Genomic DNA, 25177 nt, shown 5'->3' with positions numbered 1-25177 from the left:
CCAGAAGACGCAGCTGGAAGCCACGTGGTCAGAGTGACAGCCGGAAGATGCAGCTGGAAACCACGTGGTCGGAATGGCCTCACAGCGGTGAATTAGTGGCAATATGTATAACACATAACACGCGGCTGAAGGACTGTGATCCAACATATAGTATTCAGCATTAGGATATGGTGGGAATAACCAAACACCCGCCCCAATGACTGTCAATTAGATAGCTATTTAAACCCGGATGACAAAGAGAGAGGATGCACCTTGATAAAGATCCATTGGGGATCGAAACGCGTCGGTGGAGACTCTCTCTGTTTAGATATACCCGTGGAGATCAACTACTGATAGGACGGAAAAACCTGGACTTAAAGTGGACGGTAAAAATGGGGCCCCATTTACCTCGTCCACATATATAACAGCTAAAGTCTCCTGGCTATACCGGTCCTATACAGTTAAGTGGCTCCAGTGTGGTCTTTTCTTCTTTTTTAACACTTACTGTATAAATAAAGGATACTTGTTTTAATTACTACAGTATCCATAGTGTATTATTCCTCTTCATCTTTTATGGGATAACGCCCTACTATTCCTGGGAGGAAGAAACGTGAGGAGAAAGACCCACCCTACAGGTGATCATAATTACAATCCTGAGTGAGTAATTTGTTTAGGGGGATTTACCCCATCGTATATACATCAACTACGGTTCCAGATACACCCTATATGGAGTGATATGTGCTGTTGAAGTAGAGATCCTGTGAGTGTCTCTTAAAGGGGGACAACCCCCAGATTAAAGAGAATCTTGAGGACCTAACACATTAACAGGGGAGTATTAGCCTCTCTTTATTTAAGTGCCCATATTTTATATATTGAGATTATTTTTTTATTTTACACGGTCCATCTAAGGGTGTCCAGGTGGTCCCCTTTATCTCAATATAAATACAGGCAGCTTTACTTGCACAGACAAGTTTAGTCCCATCCCTTTCACTACATTCCCCTAAGGTGTGTGTTGTCCTTGGGGTCAGGGTGGCGCCACATAGTGATCCTTATCAGCGTATCACATGCTGCACTGATACCCTTATGGCGGTATCCTTTGCAGTACTAAGTACTTAAACACACTCAAATGTACCAGGTATTATTCCTGTAAACCCTTCCACCTATTGCGAATAAATTACACAAGACTTGGCTTAAGTACGGAGTAAGGATACAAAGTCCTTCACCGTATGTATTCAGTCCCTAATGGACAAAGGGGTAACAGAATATGAAACAACAACACCATATACAAAATCACTGTACAATACTTTAACAATAACTAAAGAAAAGGGGTAAAAACAGACATAAGCATAATCCGCCACAGTACAACTACATCAATACAAAAGTACAGTTACCGTCTCTCAACATGCGGGCACAACTCGGTCCGAGTATCTGTATTCAGTCCTGAGCACAGTCCAAATAGACCGTCTCTAGCCCGTGCGCAGAAATTTATAGGGTCCAGACAATAAGGTACAGTAAAGTTCTTCATTGGCCAAAAGGTCAGGTTTCGCTTCTCCTGATTGGTGTCCACAGCTTTGTCATCATATGTCCAGGGGTCATGCTGTGCAGCCAGTTTCAGCTGGATCTTTCAGTTAGCCCTTCCTCATGGCAATGTATAACATAAGATATATATTTTGTTCAGAACTTCTGACTGGTAAATGCTGCGCACAAACACCGGAGAACTGTGAGTGAGAGACTGAACACATAGATACTAAAAATGTTGATGGGAGATCGTGTATTACCATTAATACTAATATGTGAAGCTATATTATACCATATAACTATATTTTATTACTTGTAAGTGTGGAGTATGGGTCTATGTGTATTAGTATGGCTGCGTTCAGGGTTCGCACAATTATTCCTACTTGCTCTCTATGAACTATTTACGTAACTATGCAAACCAAAATGGCGTCCATACCATGCTAGTGCGGCGTGGATGCAACACGACTTCGACACCTTACATTTGAACTTGCCTCCTAGTTTATTTAAACTAGTCAGTGACATTATACATATGTATGATCTACATGCCAGGCTTTGCTGCTAATATTGGGCCTTATTCTAGTTCACTCTTTCTGAAAAAATCCTTCTTAGTGGGACAAAACCATGTGCACTACAGGGGGGCAGATGTAAATGCGCAGAGAGAATAAGATTTGGGTGAGTTATTTTGTTTCTGTGCAGGGAAAATACTGGCTGCTTTATTTCTACACTGCAATATAGATCTCACTTTAAGTAAAACCCCACCCAAATCTAATTCTCTCTGCACAAGTAACATCTGCCCCACCTGCAGTGCACATGGTTTTGTCCATCTAAGAAGGATTTTGTCAGAAAGAGTGAACTAGAATAAGGCCCATTGTCACTTGCTTTTATCTGCTATTCTGTGTTCTGACAGTGTAATATTCTCCAATGCAGGTTACGGCCGGTAATGGCAAGAGGGAGAGGGAGAGGGCCCCCATGTCTAAAGTGACCCGGCTTAATTCGGCCCTGCCCGCAAGGTCTGATGAAGAATGGAGCTGAACAGGGGTGAGAGGGAACGGGGTGGAACTGAGTTCCACCACCTCTAATGGTGAGGTGGAACAGTTTAACCTCCACATTGGCCCTGCACAGTAATTCTCACATAAAAGCATTGTAGTTTGCAGGGGGATACCAAAAACCCTACCACTGGCCCTGTCTCTGCCTAATGGGGGTAGGGGAGGTGGTAATTAGGTGGCATAGAGAAATGAGTTCCCCCACCACTTTAAGCCCTGGAGCTGAATTATTTGACATGCGCCCCTGTGCACAGCACAGACAAGTGAGTGGCCGCTGCTGAAACACGCTTTGTGACATACCCACTAGAAACATATAATGTCATGACACTCATAATGATACTGGCAAATATTTCCTACAGCAAACAGTTCTAATTAGCAGAAAACACTGCTTGTCTGACTCAGCTACCATCCAATTCAAAATACGTCTCAGATTTTATTACGTTTAATTTGCTCCTCAAACAACGAAGAGACAATTGTGCTTCCTTTTTATTTACAGCAGGAGACACTGCGAAATAAATCAAGTGTTGTACACACAGGGCTTTTGATGGTATTGACCCTCCTTGTTCCTATGGCAATCTGGCCTGAGAAGAAGATTTGTTTCGCCTTAAGCCTCTCTAAGTAGTGTAATCTTGAAAAATACTTATAAAATGAGCATGCCTAGTGTCATTTGTCACTGTATTCATAAATACGGCACAGGCAAATGGCAATGGAGATATTTGTTGATTTTAGATGATATACCCCATAATTATTGTTTGTATAAAGGTAAGATTATTTGCTTTTGTATTTATCCTGACTAGAAAGCATAAAGGCTTTGAAACGTTGATCATCTTAGCGAGTCCTAGTGTTCTTTTCAAGTCGCCTCAGAGTGTCGCCATCATTGCAGCTTATATTTCCTACCGACAAGTGAGGTAAAGGAGGGCACCTTCCCCTCAGTGTGTATCCCTGTGACTGGGCCGTCATCAGCCAATCAGAGCTCTCAGGCCGGCAGCCAATCAGGAGCTGGCCCACGAGCTTTGATTTGTTGATGCTCTCCTGTCCTCAGAAGAAGGGTAGCAGCAGCAGCCACAGCGGATGGGGACATCAGAGCAACAAAGGTGAGTGCTGGCACTATTGGGGGCATACCTGGCATTATTGGGGTCATACCTGGCACTACTGGGGGAATATCTGACACTACTGGGGACATACCTGGCACTACTAGGGGCATACCTGGCACAGTGGGGGGCATATCTGGCACTGTGGGGGGCATACCTGTTTCTGGCACTGTGGCGGCATACCTGGCACTGTTGGAGCATATGTGTATCTGGCACTATTTGGACATATGTATATCTGGCACTGCACTATTGGGGGCATATGTATATCACAACCCCATTTTCATTGGCCGCAACCCATGTGGCTACACAAATTTTTTGGAGCATGCCTGTGGCACCACAATTGGGCAGGCATTGTTTATCTGGTACTGCTGGGGAGGTCATGTCCCTTTGCCTCTACCTCCAGTGTTGGGAGGTATGTATGTGGCATATTGTACATTGCAGTGTGTGGAATATTGTGTCGGGCATTGCGGTATGTGGCATAATGTGTAAGGGACATTACAGTGTGTGGCATAATCTGTAAAGGGCATTATTTGTTTATTAGGCAGACTTCTTTTAAAAAAAAAAATTGTAGCACGTCGGGTGGTTTATTTTGCCGCGAGTAGCTCACGCCCCAAAAAGGGTTGGAGACCAATGTACTAGAACCTAACGGGAGGTCACATATAACACCATAACTAATCAATGACTAAAAGTGAACATTATCTAAAGCAAAATAGCATTTCAGTTACCAGCCCATCAAAATGATGGAAAAATATAACAGTAATATCAGCGTAGGCTGCTGTGCATTCCCGAATAGATCAACACTTAAATGAGGCACCATCTGACAAGCAAAACACTTGAATTCCCCCAATAGAGGTGCGGATTAGCGTTTGCCTTTTATTATATCGGATATGAAAAACATGCCATTTATAAATAACTGTTCAATTTTGTTGAGTAAATAATTGCATACTCAAAAGGCCAAGAATAAATCTACATAAATCATCACTACGAAGAGTGGACACAAGAGTCTGGCAATAGAAAATAAAGATATCTTGACTTTAGAATATGTTTTGAATGTGCCATTCATCTGCTTACCCAATTTGGGGGGGGGGGGGGGAGGCGATGTACTGAAAAATACCTACAATATGAGAAGGGCAGTGGCATAACTAAAATGTTTGCGCCACTAAAACATGTGTGGCCCCCCCCGTACCCCCTCTTACCCCCTCACCGCTGCATCTGCCGCCATTGGCCCTCGTGTCTGCGTGGTCCGGTCCTGGTGCGTCTCCTGTAACTGTTACATTTAAAATACCCCTCACAAAATGGCGGATAGTTATTTAGGATGCAAGAGGAGGCTACGGCCTCCTCCAGCATCCTTAATAACAGTCTGCTGTGAGGGGACGGCCATTTTGTGAGGGGTATTTATGGCGGCGGCCCCATAAGCAGCAATAGCTTCTGCAGACCCCGCGTGCCCAAACTTACCCAGCACCTCCCGAGCGATAGTTACGCCACTGGAGAAGGGGGAGCATGTAGTTACATCCCCTCTGTGAAACCTTGATTGCATCATGTGGTCCAGGTTTATCGGGGAAATTAGTCTTCCCTCCACATTCACTGTATACCTTGTACTATGCTTAGCAACAGTATTGCCATTGATAGCTGGGACTTTCTTTATCTTATGTATGGAATATTTAGTTCTGGAACATCGCTAATTTGTAAGGTCATTTCCCAGTCCTATCTATGGCACTGCATGCCAGGAAACACTATCTGTAGTCACTTCATTTAGAATTTAGCAATTGAGCAATAGCTGAGTTCCTCTGTGAATATCTAAATTACTAGGGATTTGTTCCAAGTTCACTATGGATTCAACCGACAAAGCAGCTGATTAAGTTGGGACAATTCTTTTTTGAAACTAGCAGTAAATTAGAAATTGGATGAATGAGCTGAAATGAATTAATTAAATCAAATCACTTATCTCTAAAATGCATTTTAAATAACCTAACATACTATTGTCACCCATAGATTTGCGAAAAATACTTTTTTAAAAAGTGTAATTATCATTTACCATTTCCTTGGTATCAAATCAGGATAGGATTCCAAGGAAAGGTCTCTACAAAAGATCGCCCCAACTGGAGAGCTAGCCAAGGTGCTAATCATGCTCTATGTCACTTAGGTCTCCTTCCATGGGTACCACTTCTTCTGTGACCTTGAGACCGCATAAGACAGTTGGCAGTTAATGGTGATTTAACAACATCCCAATTGATATAAAAGAAATAGACACGCTGATGTCACAGTAGCGAACAACTAAAAACTATTCATGTATAAACCTACTATACGAATATATAAATATTTATGTGCCTATTTATTTTGATGTTCTCGGTTTCTTACATTCTAACAATAGTTATCTATATATATTAATAGCAGTAGCATAACTTTTTTGAGTAACATATTTCTATGATGCCATTGTCTGAGCAAGAAAAATGTTTTTCTTAGTAAATGGTGATTTTTTGAATTATCTAGCAAAATGTCTGCCTGCCATTGAATGACTCACCATTGTGCTCTGGAAAATGTGAGAGTTCATTTATTAAGGTGGTCGATCCGCTGTATGAACATTTTCCAGCAGAATTGGCCCAAGATTAAGAATAATTAATTATATAATTTTAAAAAATGGCGATGTGTTTCCCCCCCTATGAGCATAACAGGCTCTGGGCTCTTTAAGCCGGTGCTAGTTACAGTAATACAGGGGAGAAATTACCTGGGGTCCCCCTGTATTTCCAAAACCAGAATTGGGTTCTTGGCCTGGTAACAAAATACAGTGGGCAGAAAAAAATAGAGGTCCCCCATACTTTACCAGCACCTGGCTCCAACAACCTTCAGGGTAATGCTGCAGTCAGGAGAGACTTATATACAAGCTCCCAAGGCTCTGGCAGTACTCTGTGGCTGGTCAGCCCGGGCCAGGTCCTTGGGAGAGTGGGGATCCCCCAATAAAAGGGTCACCCCCCCAGGCCACCCATGGCAGGGCCGAAGCCTTGGGCTATCCTTGATAGCACTAAAAGTGTGAAAAAAAGAAAAATAAAGAATTGGGATGTGCTACAAGTACCAGCAAACTTCCCCGCGTGGCAGCGGGAAGGTGGCGGGGCGGAATTTACTGCGCAAGAGTCCATTTTTTAAGTTTGATTTTTAATCAAAAAATACAATGTGCAATTGTAAATTAACAATTTGTCAGAAGCGGAGAACTTAATCTTTAAAATGGTACCTCGTTTATCGATTTTGGTTAAGTATGAAAGGGGAAAAAAGAGATCGTCACCAAAAACCACCTTCTAGAAATAATATATATGATTACAAAAGTAAATGATAAAAGCAGTATAATAATCATTGTAGTATATTAATATAAATGTGCTAGAGATATCCCACACTAAGAACAGCCACTGTAAAAAAAAAAAAAATGAAATAAAGGTATCATGTTCTACAGATGCCACTAACCTATTGGCTAATGGATATGAGTGCACCCCATGCAAACGGACTTCTTTAGTTCCCTTCTTTAGTTTAATGTACAACCTGCAAGTACAGTAGATTCGCTACCATCAAAAACTTTTGTGACACAGAGATGGTTTTCTTAGCCCATTCAGACGACGTAATTGGATGAAGAGGGTAAAGTAACATAAGCAGGAATATGACATTAAAATGGTGCATTAAAGGTTAATGGAACATGTGAGAAGCATATAGACCCGATGAACCTCTTTGCTCCACTCAGAAAGATGCTGAAACACATATGAAATGCACAAGATGCAAGTGAGTCATCCTGTCTTGAGGCTTTGGCTATGCGCAGGTTGACGGACAGAAAGCATTAAGCTAATGGCAGGTGGTTGAGGGGAGAAGCTCTATCTGAAGTATTTTGGTCATGCTTTACAGCAGACAGACCTTATCAACATTATATATTCCAGTGTACCAGGAAACAAACAAGCACAATCCCTACCATTGCCAGAGACTTTATCTTTTACTTTTCATACAGTGTGTGTGTGTGTGTGTGTGTGTGTGTGTATATATATATATATATATATATATATATATATATATATATATATAACAACTCCAATGAAATAAGGCACTCAGGAAACAACGAAGTCAACTGAATCAAAACAGCGTGTATTGTTAAGCTTTCGGGGTTTGACCCCCTTCCTCAGAACACGACTACAGCACAGAAACACAGTACAAAACTGACATAAATACCTTGGTTCAGCAGATCTCCCGCCCCGAGGCGTCCATTCCCCAGGTGCACGCTGCAGAAGCCGGGACTCAGGCTGATGACGTCATGTATCCAGATCCAGGAAGCGGAGACGTTGCTAAGCAATGCCAGCCGCTTGCGTTGCACTCTAGACTCCATTCCTCACAGCCGGTACTCAGGCCACTGCTGCCGCCCTGACGAACGCCCACCTGGGGGGAGACATATTAAACAAAGCATAATAAAAACGTATTACAGTGGTAGTAGTCATATACATATTACAATACAATGAAATATAATCTAATATAATCACAGAAACGGGACACACAGAACAAACATACAAATAACACATAGCAGAGAAATAGAATCAAGTTAGCGCATTCCAACTGATCTTATCGTTCAGCCCCTTAGGGGCGATGGTATTTAATCAAAAGATCCAGCGAGACTCGGTGATTAACAGGCGTTTTGCCCTATCACCGCCACGCATGGAATCCTTGATGTGATCAATCATAAAATATTTTAAAGAAGAGAGCGGATGCCCCATAGCTTTAAAATGGCGTGCCACAGGCTGATCCACCGACCTGCCAGACTGGGCAAGATCGATGGCCGACCTGTGTAACGCCATTCTAGTACGGAAGGACTGAGTGGTCTGGCCCACATAATACAGGCCACACGGGCACACTAGAACATACACAACGTACTCTGTTCTACAGGTGAGCACATGACGGATCTCGAACTGTTTATCAGTATGGGGATGCTTAAAGTTTTTACATGGCATCAAATACTTGCAAGTAGTGCAATTGTAGCAGCTATAACAGCCCGGGGGTTTGGTGTAGACATTAGGGGGCCTAGGTATATTAAAACCCGTAATGTCAGTGCGCACCAACCTGTTGCGTAGATTGCGACCTCTTTTAAAGGCTGCTAGCGGACGAATGGTTTTAAACCCAGGGAGATCGGGATCATGTTTAACCATAGGCCACAAGGCCTTAGATGCATATTGCAGTATGGGACTTGCCACTGAATACGTGCTGGTCCAAGGCAGTACATTACCAGCATCAGGTTTCCTGGGTTTCAACAGATCTGCACGCGGGATTGACATCACCTGCAATTTCTGCTGGCTCAAAGTAACAGGATCATAACCTCTATTAATAAATTTACCAATGAGGTGATCTAATCTATTAGACAACAAAGATGGATCACTGATGAGCCTCGCCAACCTCATCATCTGGGAGCGGGGCAATCCCCTTTTGAGGGCAGGGGGATGATGGCTCGATGCCAACAGAAAGGTATTTCTACCCACATCCTTATAATACACATCAGTGGTAATTTTGTTGTCAATTAATGAGACTGCTACATCTAGAAATTGAGCACAGCTGTCATTACACGAAAATGTAAACTTAATTGCTGATTCACTGGAGTTAACCTCAGCAACAAGTGACTCAAACAGCTCCCGTCCACCCGTCCACAGGACAAAGATGTCATCTATGTAACGGGTGTACAGGAGCAAGTGTTTGTTCACCTCAGGTCTAAGCAAAAACAAACGATCTTCTTCACGGAACATATAGATGTTAGCATACGAGGGTGCCACCGCCGATCCCATGGCACACCCCCGCAGCTGTAGGTAGTAACTACCATCGAACAAGAAGAAGTTCCTCTCTAGAGTAAGTTGCAATAGCCTGAGAAACAACTGGTGGTCAAAGATCGCGGTATCCAGCTGTTGATTCAGGAAAAGTTGTACTGCTTCCAGACCCCCGACATGGGGTATGGATGTATACAGGGAAGATACATCTAAGCAACACATCAAGGTGCCAGGTGGAACTTCAGAAATGTCCAGTAACAGATTTAAAAAGCTTGTAGAACGATGGTTTGGAGCCTAATAATGGTTGGAGAATATAATCAAGAAGCTGCGATACTGGCTGATAGAGGGAATTTCGAGCAGCAATAATAGGACGGCCCAGTGGATTCCTGGCATCCTTATGTAATTTGGGCAATGTATACAGCACAGGAACCACCGGGGACGCCGTCAAGATCCGATCACGGACTTTAGCAGGTAATAGACCCTCAGATACTGCCGTGGCGAGAATGGTAGAGAGTTCTTTCTGGTATTTTTGGGTAGGATTCCCAGGGAGCTTCCGGTATACAGCAGAATCTGCTAATTGTGAGTAGATTTCTTTCCGATAATCTTCGATATTCTGTATCACGATGGCCCCGCCTTTGTCGGCGGGCCGAATGGTGATGTCCTCATAACTGCACAGCTGTTTGAGGGCCGAAGACTCATCTACAGACAGATTCTTGGTTACCTTACCCGGAGCCGCCACAAAACGATGTATGGAATCATCCAATAATCTTCCAAACGTTTTTATTGACGAGTTGGTCGATATTGGGTCAAATTTCGATCCAGAGTTGTTACGTAGAAACTCATCAAAAACACCAGTAGAAATTTGTGGGGGTTTGGACTGAAAGAACTCTTTTAATCGTAATTTCCTCATCAACTTGTGATGATCACAGCGCCAGTCAAATTCATCCAAAAAGTTAGTTGGTACAAAAGAGAGTCCCATAGAGATCACAGATATTTCAGTAGGTGATAGGGTACGGTTAGATAGGTTAAATATCAGGGTTTCTTGTTCAACACCTGGCGAGGCGGATTTCTTCTTACCTCGCCGATTTTGGCCGCCCCTGCGGGTGGCCTGCCTCTTGGACGCCGACTTTGTCCGATTATTTCCGCGCACATAAAATCCCTAGGGGGTTCCGAATTAGGAATATCACCACTATTGGCCGGCACAACCCGGATTTCGTCCGCAAGTGGGTCGGGATCCTGAATAGAGCCTCCCTGGACCTAATGGTTCTAGTGATCGAGGAATCAGGGCGGGAACTCCAGATTTCCAAGTCTAAAATTGCTGCGTTTCAGACAAGTCATCATGACATCCTGACTAATCCTAATAATGCAGCGAGCTTGAGTAAATTGGAGGAGCAATGTGATAACTACAGGAGAGAGTTACTCAAATTTAAGAGAAATAAGCGGCACACAGTTGATGCCGACTATGATGAAAACAAGGTGTACGGATGGTTAACAGGTGAGCAACAACCTACTCGCTCCGATGGTGGCTACCGTCGACGCAAACCCTGGCAACAAAAATACCGGAACCGGCAGGCCAATATGAATACGGCCAGCGACAGTGAATTCGCGATATCGGAATCCGATGATGCCTCAGATCAACAAAGTGGCCCTTTAGGCCAGGAGGCAGCTTCAAGCCGGCGTCCAAGAGGCAGGCCACCCGCAGGGGCGGCCAAAACCGGCGAGGTAAGAAGAAATCCACCTCGCCAGGTGTTGAACAAGAAACCCTGATATTTAACCTATCTAACCGTACCCTATCACCTACTGAAATATCTGTGATCTCTATGGGACTCTCTTTTGTACCAACTAACTTTTTGGATGAATTTGACTGGCGCTGTGATCATCACAAGTTGATGAGGAAATTACGATTAAAAGAGTTCTTTCAGTCCAAACCCCCACAAATTTCTACTGGTGTTTTTGATGAGTTTCTACGTAACAACTCTGGATCGAAATTTGACCCAATATCGACCAACTCGTCAATAAAAACGTTTGGAAGATTATTGGATGATTCCATACATCGTTTTGTGGCGGCTCCGGGTAAGGTAACCAAGAATCTGTCTGTAGATGAGTCTTCGGCCCTCAAACAGCTGTGCAGTTATGAGGACATCACCATTCGGCCCGCCGACAAAGGCGGGGCCATCGTGATACAGAATATCGAAGATTATCGGAAAGAAATCTACTCACAATTAGCAGATTCTGCTGTATACCGGAAGCTCCCTGGGAATCCTACCCAAAAATACCAGAAAGAACTCTCTACCATTCTCGCCACGGCAGTATCTGAGGGTCTATTACCTGCTAAAGTCCGTGATCGGATCTTGACGGCGTCCCCGGTGGTTCCTGTGCTGTATACATTGCCCAAATTACATAAGGATGCCAGGAATCCACCGGGCCGTCCTATTATTGCTGCTCGAAATTCCCTCTATCAGCCAGTATCGCAGCTTCTTGATTATATTCTCCAACCATTATTAGGCTCCAAACCATCGTTCTACAAGCTTTTTAAATCTGTTACTGGACATTTCTGAAGTTCCACCTGGCACCTTGATGTGTTGCTTAGATGTATCTTCCCTGTATACATCCATACCCCATGTCGGGGGTCTGGAAGCAGTACAACTTTTCCTGAATCAACAGCTGGATACCGCGATCTTTGACCACCAGTTGTTTCTCAGGCTATTGCAACTTACTCTAGAGAGGAACTTCTTCTTGTTCGATGGTAGTTACTACCTACAGCTGCGGGGGTGTGCCATGGGATCGGCGGTGGCACCCTCGTATGCTAACATCTATATGTTCCGTGAAGAAGATCGTTTGTTTTTGCTTAGACCTGAGGTGAACAAACACTTGCTCCTGTACACCCGTTACATAGATGACATCTTTGTCCTGTGGACGGGTGGACGGGAGCTGTTTGAGTCACTTGTTGCTGAGGTTAACTCCAGTGAATCAGCAATTAAGTTTACATTTTCGTGTAATGACAGCTGTGCTCAATTTCTAGATGTAGCAGTCTCATTAATTGACAACAAAATTACCACTGATGTGTATTATAAGGATGTGGGTAGAAATACCTTTCTGTTGGCATCGAGCCATCATCCCCCTGCCCTCAAAAGGGGATTGCCCCGCTCCCAGATGATGAGGTTGGCGAGGCTCATCAGTGATCCATCTTTGTTGTCTAATAGATTAGATCACTTCATTGGTAAATTTATTAATAGAGGTTATGATCCTGTTACTTTGAGCCAGCAGAAATTGCAGGTGATGTCAATCCCGCGTGCAGATCTGTTGAAACCCAGGAAACCTGATGCTGGTAATGTACTGCCTTGGACCAGCACGTATTCAGTGGCAAGTCCCATACTGCAATATGCATCTAAGGCCTTGTGGCCTATGGTTAAACATGATCCCGATCTCCCTGGGTTTAAAACCATTCGCCCGCTAGCAGCCTTTAAAAGAGGTCGCAATCTACGCGACAGGTTGGTGCGCACTGACATTACGGGTTTTAATATACCTAGGCCCCCTAATGTCTACACCAAACCCCCGGGCTGTTATAGCTGCTACAATTGCACTACTTGCAAGTATTTGATGCCATGTAAAAACTTTAAGCATCCCCATACTGATAAACAGTTCGAGATCCGCCATGTGCTCACCTGTAGAACAGAGTACGTTGTGTATGTTCTAGTGTGCCCGTGTGGCCTGTATTATGTGGGCCAGACCACTCAGTCCTTCCGTACTAGAATGGCGTTACACAAGTCGGCCATCGATCTTGCCCAGTCTGGCAGGTCGGAGGATCAGCCTGTGGCACGCCATTTTAAAGCTATGGGGCATCCGCTCTCTTCTTTAAAATATTTTATGATTGATCACATCAAGGATTCCATGCGTGGCGGTGATAGGGCAAAACGCCTGTTAATCACCGAGTCTCGCTGGATCTTTTGATTGAATACCATCGCCCCTAAGGGGCTGAACGATAAGATCAGTTGGAATGCGCTAACTTGATTCTATTTCTCTGCTATGTTTTATTTGTATGTTTGTTCTGTGTGTCCCGTTTCTGTGATTATATTAGATTATATTTCATTGTATTGTAATATGTATATGACTACTACCACTGTAATACGTTTTTATTATGCTTTGTTTAATATGTCTCCCCCCAGGTGGGCGTTCGTCAGGGCGGCAGCAGTGGCCTGAGTACCGGCTGTGAGGAATGGAGTCTAGAGTGCAACGCAAGCGGCTGGCGTTGCTTAGCAACGTCTCCGCTTCCTGGATCTGGATACATGATGTCATCAGCCTGAGTCCCGGCTTCTGCAGCGTGCACCTGGGGAATGGACGCCACGGGGCGGGAGATCTGCTGAACCAAGGTATTTATGTCAGTTTTGTACTGTGTTTCTGTGCTGTAGTCGTGTTCTGAGGAAGGGGGTCAAACCCCGAAAGCTTAACAATACACGCTGTTTTGATTCAGTTGACTTCGTTGTTTCCTGAGTGCCTTATTTCATTGGAGTTGTTACATGAAGATTTGTTTATGGCACCGGGGGCAAGCTATGATCACAGTAACAGAGGTTAATTAAAAATGTGATCATAGCTTTCTCATGCACTAATTCAGGTGCTGTGTTTGGGATTGTCTCACCTTATAAAAGCCATGTTACTTGGCAGTTGAGCATTAACCCAGAGAAAAAACACATGTTCATTTTAGCTATGATGTGTAAGCAGGTGCCAGGTTCCCAAGAAAACCAGTTAGTGTAGGACTTGCAGTGAAATGGGGTCCCTTGGCGATGGGCTGCAAGCTTAAATGCATTGATCAATTCATGAACTAAAACCCCATTATTTATTTATTGATTATTTGAATGTTAAGGTGAGTTAGTTTGTTGTAGTGAGTGCTGGGCCCCCTGTGTTTGTATTTACTAGTGTGTGGTCACAGGCCACCGCACCCCACCCTGGGATGTGGGTGCTGTTTGCACCCCATTCCTAGGATTGGCGAGTGTGTTGGTACTTCTGTATCTATATATTTGGGTTGATTTTTAATTAACCTCTGTTACTGTGATCATAGCTTTCTCATGCACCCTTGATAAGCTCATTTACCTGAAACCTGTGACAGCTGCCCCTTTAATACTAATTCAGGTGCTGTGTTTGGGATTGTCTCACCTTATAAAAGCCATGTTACTTGGCAGTTGAGCATTAACCCAGAGAAAAAACACATGTTCATTTTAGCTATGATGTGTAAGCAGGTGCCAGGTTCCCAAGAAAACCAGTTAGTGTAGGACTTGCAGTGAAATGGGGTCCCTTGGCGATGGGCTGCAAGCTTAAATGCATTGATAAATTCATGAACTAAAACCCCATTATTTATTTATTGATTATTTGAATGTTAAGGTGAGTTAGTTTGTTGTAGTGAGTGCTGGGCCCCCTGTGTTTGTATTTACTAGTGTGTGGTCACAGGCCACCGCACCCCACCCTGGGATGTGGGTGCTGTTTGCACCCCATTCCTAGGATTGGCGAGTGTGTTGGTACTTCTGTATCTATATATTTGGGTTGATTTTTAATTAACCTCTGTTACTGTGATCATAGCTTTCTCATGCACCCTTGATAAGCTCATTTACCTGAAACCTGTGACAGCTGCCCCTTTAATACTAATTCAGGTGCTGTGTTTGGGATTGTCTCACCTTATAAAAGCCATGTTACTTGGCAGTTGAGCATTAACCCAGAGAAAAAACACATGTTCATTTTAGCTATGATGTGTAAGCAGGTGCCAGGTTCCCAAGAAAACCAGTTAGTGTAGGACTTGCAGTGAAATGGGGTCCCTTGGCGATGGGCTGCAAGCTTAAATGCATTGATCAATTCATGAACTAAAAACCCCATTATTTATTTATTGATTATTTGAATGTTAAGGTGAGTTAGTTTGTTGTAGTGAGTGCTGGGCCCCCTGTGTTTATATATATATATATATATATATATATATATATATATATATATATATATATATTATATAATTATTTAAAATTGGAACACATTTCACAATTATTATCTCAATTGGTAGGTAATGTCTCACATTAATTATGGTCTATATATGAAAGTAATTAGCCTTCAGTGTTATTTATATGGCTCTCACTGGACAATGATTCCTCTGTTAGGATTATACCAACATAGAGACCTAAAACCTTCGACCAAAAAAACTAAGGATAATTATAACTTTCATCTTATAAAAAATCTGTTGAGAGGTATGTACCCTAATTTGAGAAGTTAATTCTTCTTTATGAACAAATAGAAATATAATGATATCATATATATATATAAAGAATTTTGTTCCCCCAATTCTGCCTATCCTCTAAGTTTCTAAAAAAAAAAATCAGAAAACATCTTTTTCAGAAAAAATCATCTAAAAATTATTTTATAGTAAATTAATTTTTTCTGTTTTTTCAATGTCTTCTCCTTTCTTCTACTTCCTTCTGTTCCTCCAACCGTAATTTGTCATTTGATTATATATGAATGATATTATTGTATTATTATGGCACTTATTGTTATATTCTACAGTTATAGATCAATTATCGCCCCTGATAAAGTTTCTTGATGAAATGAAACGTGTTGTCTTTGCTACATTTGTGATTGCAAACAACTGTTAAACATTGTGAATTACTCCAGCCACAAGGAGCCGTGTAAAGAAATTGTTTTTTTTAGAGCCGCTCTCTTATGAAAGCGGCTCTATCTCTAGTGCCCAATACATAGAATGCCCAGAGTGGTGCCCGATACACATATTGCCCAGAATAGTGCCCAATACATGCTGTATGACCCCCTTCTTTTATTAAATGTGCAGCCTGCCTCTCCCCTAGTAGTAGTTATCTCCTCTCCTGCAACCAGCGCCTCCTCCCTGCAGCCAGCTCCTCCTCCCGGCAGCCAGCTCCTCCTCCCTGCAGCCAGCCAGCTCCTTCTTCCATGATCTTCCAAGTGTCTGTAGCAGCAGCTTCCGGCTTTGCGATTCTGCCTATTCAGAGCCGCCAATACACTGCATGGGTGGCACGCTGAGCCCGCTGCCTGTCAAATATTTTGACAGGAGCAGGCTGCGGCAACAATCAGCAGTGGTGTCAGAGAGGGCTAGGGTAGTGACTCTCAGGGCCGGTGCCAACCTGCTTTGCATGCTGTGCTGAGCGGGTAGCACCGGCCCTGTGTATGTGGGGCTGTCTGTGTGCGGGCATGCTTATGCAGGTGACAATTGTCACAAATAATGAAGGAGCATTAGCAAGTTAAAATCCCAGTATGGGTAGGATTTTAATTTGCTAATTCACTTTCATTATTTGTGTTTGAATTTTCAGTAATAATAATAAAGTGTTTGCTTACAATTAAAAAAAAAAGTTTTCAATTCATTTTACCAATATACCCTATTTGCGACATAATTATACCAACATGTATTATAAAACAAAAATAATTTATAGTTATGGTATTTACCAATAACAAAATTTTTTAAACCTTTAATCAATTTCATTTAATAATGTTTCTTTTTTTCAGTACAAAACAAAGATGGGAAAAATATAAACCATGTATACAAATACAATTCTATAATACAATATAATTGAATGGACATCACATTTTAGAATTATTACTGTTAAAATACTTCATAGTTCATATATTAGCCTGGAGCACGTGAGACATTTTTGGATGATGGTAAATTGTCGACAGTGCTTAATTGTTAGCATAAATGATGGGAACTACAAACGCTGTCTTCGTATATGAAGAAGAGATAGTACGTAGCTTACATTTGAGCCCATTACGGTACCTTGACATCAGATTTCAGATTTACTTCAAATATCTCAGGGAAGATTGCAGAAAAGTTTGAGAACGATATCCAACAACGTTGTTCCAATGATCAGACAATAGGTCCTCTGGTATACACCTAAATATCTTATCAAGGCTTTTTATATATATAGCTACAAAGAGGATATTTACTGACAATATTGCTGTCTGTGATCCCTAATACAGGCATTATTGTATTAGTGTTAGGAAGAAAACTTGATGCAAGATATAAATGAATAACAGAACAGGTGTAGTACTGTCACTACAGACATAGGGGGTGCAGTCCCATACACGTTATCTTGAAACAGTTGGTGTTGGGGTCACAACAGATATTTGATCAAGTGCGTCACAGTCATCAGTGAAGAAGACCAAGTCCTGCAGAATAGCAGACAAAAGAAAAAAGGCACATAGAACATTACATTTGTACATTTGCACTGTACGATTACATAATGCATATTTAATAAAAGACATGGAACCAGATGTATCAAGCTTCACAAAGTGACCAAACGGAGAATGATAAACAACCAGCCATTCAGCTCCTAACTGTCACGTTACAGACTGGGTTTGAAAATGACAGGTGGGAGCTGATTGGCTGGCAGTTATCACTCTCCACTTTATCACTTTTTGAAGCTGGATACATCTGACCAATGGAGAGGATTATAAGAGATTGAGAATTTTTGCTGAGTTTAAAATGACTGCAATTCTTTGGCTTTTTGCACTTGTTTACTATTTTAAACAATTTTTCAATCGTATCTCTTAGAACTTTACAATTTAGAGCATAATAACTGTGGCGACTTATCTGTAACATTGGTAACATTGAATAAGTTGGGACAACGACTTTGGCCTATTTCTAGTGTCCATTGGTCTATTTGCCTTCTATTACATATGGACCATGAATGGCAACTCATTGGAAAATCAGTGGAACTGTGACAGTTTTACAACATTGTATGCTAACAAGTCACAAATACTGTGTGGCCAGAATATAAGTGGCAGATACACTATATAGGTTCTAGAATGGTCACTATAATGTATTTTTTAGCCTACACATAAGTGTTTACAAGGGTTAAAGTGAGGGGAACGGGGTGGAACTGAGGGGCAAATTTATTAAGCTCGGTGATGTGATAAATTGTCTGTTTTTATCACCGGCCAATCAACTCTTAACTGTGAAGTAACAGGCTAGGTTTGAAAAAGGACAGGTATGAGCTGATTGGCCGGTGATAAAAACCAGTCACTTTATCACTTCACCGAGCTTAATAAATCTGCCCCTCAGTTCCACCACCTCTAATGGTGAGGTGGAACATTTTAACCTCCACATTGGCCCTGCACAGTAATTCTCACAAAAAAGCATTCTAGATTGCAGGGGGATGCCAAAAGCCCTACCACTGGCCCTGTCTCTGCCTAATGGGGGGAGGGGAAGGGGGTAATTAGGTGGCATAGAGAAATGAGTCCCCCCACCACTGCATGACCACTTTAAGCCCTGGGTGTTTATTTACTAAGATAGGAGTTCTAGTTAAGATGGGATGTTGTCCATAGCAATCACTTTCTACTTTTTTAGCACCTTCTAGAAGATAATACAGAGTAGCGCCTCTCTGCCAGCCCACAGAACTGCCAGATTCCCCGAGCTGGCGAACGGTGGCGGAGAGGCGCTGCATCTGACAGGGATGCGCGAGCGTCTCACATGCACATGCGTCCCCTTCACACGGCAGCGGGTGGCAGAATCCCTGCCTGTCTCCGCTCCAGGGAGATGGGCAGGGTAAGGGCGTGCGGGCAGCGGCGGGGAGTCGGCGGAGGGCTACGTCAGAAAGGGGAGCGCGTGGCCCCTTCTGGCAGATGGCGAGCAGCGGCGCTTGGCGATAGAATCGCCAGGAGCAGCTCCAATGAGAGCTGCTCCAGCTGTAGATGATTCTGATTGGTTGCCCATCGCAACATCCCCACTGAAATAGAACTCCCATATTAGTAAATAATTCCCATAATGTTATTTCAGTCTTCACACTATTTACATCGGAAACGGAGTCACGTGAATGCTTTTAGCCAAGTGTCCAAGGTTATAGGGACATGCAAAATTATGTTTCCTGTGTTGTTTGTATTCCTTTATGCTCCAAACTATCCAGCATGGTCTGACAATCACGTCCATGGTAGCCTTAATATTTCTTAGCAGTCTGTCAAAGTCGCTTTACCAAACGGAACAACTTTGCTAACTTCAAGCTCTTTCTTTCTAAAGAATGAAACTACGGTACGCACCCTCTTGCAGACTGAATTCATGATGTTATATAAACTTCTCACTTTCTTCTTTAATGCTGTCACCCTTGGCAACCTTCCACAGTGTGGGGCTGAGATAAACTCACGAAACCTTGTCATGACGCAGGAATTCTGAAACACAGCAATCCACGGCATTACTTGGACAATGCTCTCACCACTTTCTATTGAGAATTAAGTGCTAAATATATAGATTTTTTATGAATTTAAATAACATTGTCAAAATGAAATGACTGCTGTAAGTACATTGAACAAACAAAGGATTAATAGCCTTGGACTTTACTTGCACTGATGGGAAGTGGGTGCCAGGGACAGGTACAGGGTTAAACTGATAAATTAACAAAAAGCTATTGTGGAACTACAAGTCCAAGAAAGCACTGGAAGCCAAGACATGGCCAGTTTTAATGTCAACCACATTGATTTATCACCTTATATATCATGGAGGTCATCAAGCAGTACAGTCAGGTAGTGTGAGTAGCAGCAGGAACAGGCTGATTACATCACTGTATGGGTCAGTGCAGTGGCGTGAGTTTGTCCCAGTTGCCCTGGAGGCAAGATACATATTGGTGTCCCCTGCCCCCCTATACACACACCACCTTATATACAGGGCAGTACACATGGTGTAATGGTTAGCATTACTGCCTCAAAGCACTGAGATCATGGCTTTCATTCCCACCATGGCTCTAACTGTGCAGAGTTTGTATACTCTCCCCATGTTGTGTGGGTTTCCTCTGGGTACTCTGGTTTCCTCCCACAATCCAAAAATATACTGGTAGGCTAATTGGCTCCAAACCAATTAAACCTAGAATGTCTGTGTGTACGTGTACATGTGGTAGGGAATATAGATTGTAAGCTCCACTGGGGCAGGGACTGATGTGAATACTCAAATATTCTCTGTAAAGTGCTGGAGAATATGTGTGCGCTAAATAGGAAACTGTTAATAAATAAATATAAATGTATGCATGTGTGTGTGTATACTGTATATATAGTAAAATCCAGAAAATATTTCTATAACTCTTGTTACATCGCCCCATATTTCTTTACATTATTGTCTATTTTAAACAAACACATTGCTTAGCAGGATTAGAACCTGTGACCTGTCTCATTGGTGGCAGACACCTTACAGATAGAGCTAACTTCATTTAGCTAAACTGTGCATGCTTCCTATGCAGGAGCAGATAGCTCAATCAGTAAAGTATCTGCTTCTATTCTGCCACAGATGCATGTTAAGGTAGTAATTGAAGATAGTGAACTCGCTATGCTCATTCCCTTAGCAACACCAGTTGCATTTAAAGATCCAGGGCCTTATTCTGATCGGTGCGGACTTTTCCGCATTTTTTCGGATGGCGTTTTTTAGCCGTCTGCGCATGCGTGGAGAACGCTACGCGCATGTGCCACGCATGGTCTCCGTACTTGTTCTCACTAATCCCGTACAGAAGTGTGCACCGCATACATTCGGGCAATAGGGGTGTGTTATGGGCGTCATGCGGAATGACACAGGGGCGTAGTTTCAAAGTGGGCTAAACTGGGCGGAAACATGGGCGGACACGGGGGAGTACACATATATTGGTAGGCGTGCATTCGGACAGCACGCCGAATGCACGCGAACAAAAAGGGAAGAAATGTGCGGTGTCCAAAAGGTTACTTTTGCTTTGCGGACACCACTCGGTCATGCGCTATGCAATCGGAACGCCTAATCAGGACGGACGCACCTCAACCAATGTCACCTGAACCCAATACAATCACATACTTTACCCATGACTTGTTAATTACACGCTTCTCACTGCTACAATTGGAAGCATTGCAGCTTAAAGGGAACATTACATGCTGCACTTGTCACACACTTTTACACTGCAAATAATGCACACAACTTAATAATATTAATACTAATACACATGCCACTTCTGCATGTCTAAATTAATACAGACATTTGTGGGGCCAAAATAACATTTATTAAACAAACTTTGGCAAAAATTTAAAATACATAACAAAACAAATGGTACCATACCAGGACAAAAATTACATAATAAAGAATAAATAGCCACAGCAGAATCATTGGGAACACATCAGGTGGCTTCACAGCAAAAGTACAGCACCAACACTTCAAGTACAGCACACTGAAACAGGGCAACAGAGGAACCAAACATGACATTTGAACCGCGGGCAAAAGTGGTGACCCTGGGCACGGATTTGGACACAGGATGCTGAAACACACAGCTCAATGGAAGATTTGGGAAGACATAACGGAGGAGATTAATGGGGACACAAGTTCATTTGCGAGCACGTTTGCCCCTGGCAGGCTCCTTGCCACGTGCAGCAGCTCTTCGACCTCGTCCACGGCCAGAGTCCGATGGTGGCTCATGTGGAGCACGTGCTGGTGAGGGGGTGGATCTTCTTCCCCCTCTGGCAGCAGGGAGTGATGAGGTTGGTAATGCACCCGAAGCGGGTGACATTAGGGCCCTATTGCTGTTAACTAGCTCCACCATAAGTTCATTATGGCGGAGGAGGAGGTCGTTTTGCCGCAGGGCTTGATCAGCCAGCACCTGCAGGCTACCAGCAATAGCTTGGTGGCTGCCAGCCATAGCTTGCTGGCTGGCACTCATAGCCTGCAGGCTCTCAGCAATAATCTGCTGGCTGGTGGTCAAACCCTGCAGCACCTCCTCGGCTCTACGCACCCGCTCGAATGCCGACTCTCCCTGCTGCACAATACTATCCAGCACACGGCCCCACATGGACAATTCAGCCGCGGACAATCGCGGCGGCTGCTGCACGGGCCTGCTACTGGGGCCAGGTGGCACAGACTCCACAACCTCCTCAAGAGAATCTTGACCAAGCGGTGGCGATGCTGTTGAACAAGAAAATTCAAATTACCACACATTCCATGCAACATTTAAAACATCTACTTATGGCCTGGCAAATAATTACCTTCAAGAGTAGAAGCCATCACTTCCGCTGGGGACTCGCTGTCTATAGTGCTCACCCCCCGGACCTCCTCCACTGCAATACAGCACTGGGCCATCTCTTCCAGGGGGTGAGCTCCAGCTTGGATGGCATGGGGCCAGCCCCAGAGGTCTGGCTGTGTTGCCACCGCTCGGTCAATTTCTTCTTGAGGTTGCCTTTGAAGTCGTGCCACCTGCAATCAAAGTGTACATATTAATACATGTAACTCCTCATGTTTGCTGTATCACCCATTGCAATATGATACATAATACAACATGTGCCTACTGACACCAACCTTACATTATATTCATTTTTCATACCAACCCTTAGCAGATACAAAAACATTCACCCTCCAATAACTATCAATTAAATGTCATGGCCAACATGTCTGTGCCTCCAAGCAACGTGAACACCCATTGGCCAACTAGATCTAATATTGAATGTAAACATTACTGGACTTGTACTACTCTAATGTAACACACATGTACTTGCCTCTTCTTAACATGCTCTGCCTGTCGAACTTGTGGAGCCACTGCATTAATCTCCGCCGTTATCTCCTCCCAGATCTTCCATCTCCTTGTGTGTGTCAACTTCACCGCTGGACACTCAATTAAATCACGTGCCCGGGTCACCAGGATGTCAAGCTCCCGCGGTTCAAATGCCATGTTTCGTGTTGTGGGTTCCCGTGTTGCCCCACTGCGGCCACGGGCACTGGCACGGGCACTGCCACTGCCACGGCCACCGGTTGCTGTACCTGAAGTGCTGGGCTGGCTACTCTGTTGGGAAGCCACCTGCTGGGTTCCCAATGATTCTGCTGAGGATGGCCCAGCTGCTGATTGGCCTGATGTTGATGGGCCAGCTCGGTCCTCTGGGTTGAGGGGTACATAGGTGGTGTTGGCCTCCATGCGGGACAACAGATTCTGCACCACCTGCTCTTCCTCTGAGTCTGAGCCTGGCATGTTTGCAACAAGTGTTTGCCTTTCTAGGACCACTTTAAATACTATTTCTGTAATTGGCGTTAATCAGCTGCAAGCTGCGTTCCGTACGGCCGCGTTCCGTACGCCAGCGTCAACCGTGCGGCGCATACGGCCCGCCCCTTGGTGTGGAGAAATATTTCCAGAAAACCTGGCAAACTCAGTAAGTCTGATTTATTTGCTAAATGCAGATTCCAACACCAATGACCAAATACAACTGAGGTCAGACATGACATGTATATTTGAATGTACTTCTGTACTGTGCACTTGTTTGCTATGTAGTACAACTGACACTACCCATTCCATATGTCAATCCAGTCCACCACTTAGCCACAAGTAATCAGTGCTAGCATCCAAATCACATGTGAAAGCACTCCACATTCAGGTTAGATGCTAGCTACTTTTCATTCCACCTCTGTAGTATGGCCCAGTAGAAGGTAAGTGTACACATGGCTGCATGGGCTCATTTTGGGAAAAGGTCTGCCTTCATTATACATTAGCTGTTTGGTACCTTGTTGAGTTAGGTTTAAGTGTCTAGAGATGCACACTATTTCACCTGTTGCTTATACCCATGTTTGTTGAATGTTATAGATTAGATATAATATGTTTCCATCTTATTTTACACTGTTTAGGATGGGTGTGCGATGCAATCGGTTAGCCGTCTGTTCGGGCGCAAACACGCTGTTAGTGTAAAAATGAACAATAAAGTTAATACCAAATATCACTCTGATCAACCAATGACAGCACATGATTGTTAAATTTGTGCCACTCCTAAAATGGCGGCTTATGGCAGAGCAGCACCCTTCTCTGCAGCCGAACTGAGGACACTGGTCTCCGTTATGGAGACCAGGCTGGGCCGTGCTGGCCCGTTTATTACAAATAGGCAGAAACGTTCTGCCTATGCGGTGGCCCGCCGGCGGATATACGCCCGCACCCATGTGCGGCGGACCATCGCACAGCTTGAGCGGCGGTGGTCCGACCTCCGGCGTAGGGAGCCAGAGAGGCTTCAAAGCATAAGGGCCAGCATTGCTAGATGTGAGTATTTCAACAGTAAATGTGGATTTGTACCTGATTGCTTACCTGACATTATTTAATCCACTAAGGTCAGCAGCCTGATCATGAGTTCAACATGCCATACAATATATGAGTGCTACTTCCTGATTGACACCCTGTAATGGTCATAAAATATGTTATTGGGGAGGATTAATGCTTGTGATGCTTACAATGGCCCAAATGTCACAGCATACCTGCCATGTTACAGGCTGTGTTTTGTAAAGGCCACTAAGGAGCTGTTTGCCTGTACAATTATCTGTACTTATAACCTTAGCATTTGTAGCTTCATAAGGCTTAATACAAATGACCCCTAACTGGCACTTTTTTGTTTTTTCACAAACACAGCACGGGAACGAGCAAGACTGGCCCGAGATAACTCAGAGGCTTCCCAGGCCCAGGAGGAGGCGGAGGAAGTAATGGCCGAGGAGGTTGCCATAGAAGAAGGGGTCGCGGAGGAAGTGGAGGAAGAGGAAAGGGAGGAAGTGGAGGAAGAGGAAAGAGAGGAAGAGGAAAGGGAGGAAGTGGAGGAGGAGGAGGAGTGGGCAGCGGAGGTGGTGGCAATGGAGGCCGAGGTGGCTGAAGAGGCGGAGGTGCCACATGACGAGGCCACAGAAGAAGAGGAGGCCTGTGAGGTGGTGCAGGCACCCCAAATTGGTATGTATAGATAAAGTTTCATTATTCCTTTTGTCATCTTCTATTTGCTAGGTAGCACTGGTGATTCAATTATTTTTTTCTATACTATAAAGTGATAAAACAAACTGGGT

The 25177-nt window shown here is 43.7% G+C and overlaps 1 protein-coding gene across 3 annotated transcripts in view; it reads right to left on the bottom strand.

Annotated features, from left to right (window-relative positions):
• Window positions 1–16892: 16892 nt before the first annotated feature.
• Window positions 16893–25177, bottom strand: part of CYTL1 (cytokine like 1) — a 28086-nt gene continuing 19801 nt past the window's right edge. For all 3 annotated transcript variants that reach the window (XM_083155984.1, XM_083156073.1, XM_083156161.1), the window contains 2 exons: window positions 19432–19560; window positions 16893–17565 (listed from right to left, as the gene is read on the bottom strand). In XM_083155984.1, coding sequence (XP_083012110.1) covers window positions 17485–17565; window positions 19432–19560 — 210 coding nt within the window. In that variant the 3' untranslated portion in view covers window positions 16893–17484. The remainder of the gene's footprint in view (window positions 17566–19431; window positions 19561–25177) is intronic.

This window comes from Crinia signifera, chromosome 1 (assembly GCF_055691185.1).
Source record: "Crinia signifera chromosome 1, ASM5569118v1, whole genome shotgun sequence".
Classification (NCBI taxonomy): domain Eukaryota; kingdom Metazoa; phylum Chordata; class Amphibia; order Anura; family Myobatrachidae; genus Crinia; species Crinia signifera.
This window is presented reverse-complemented; position numbering and strand designations above follow the sequence as displayed.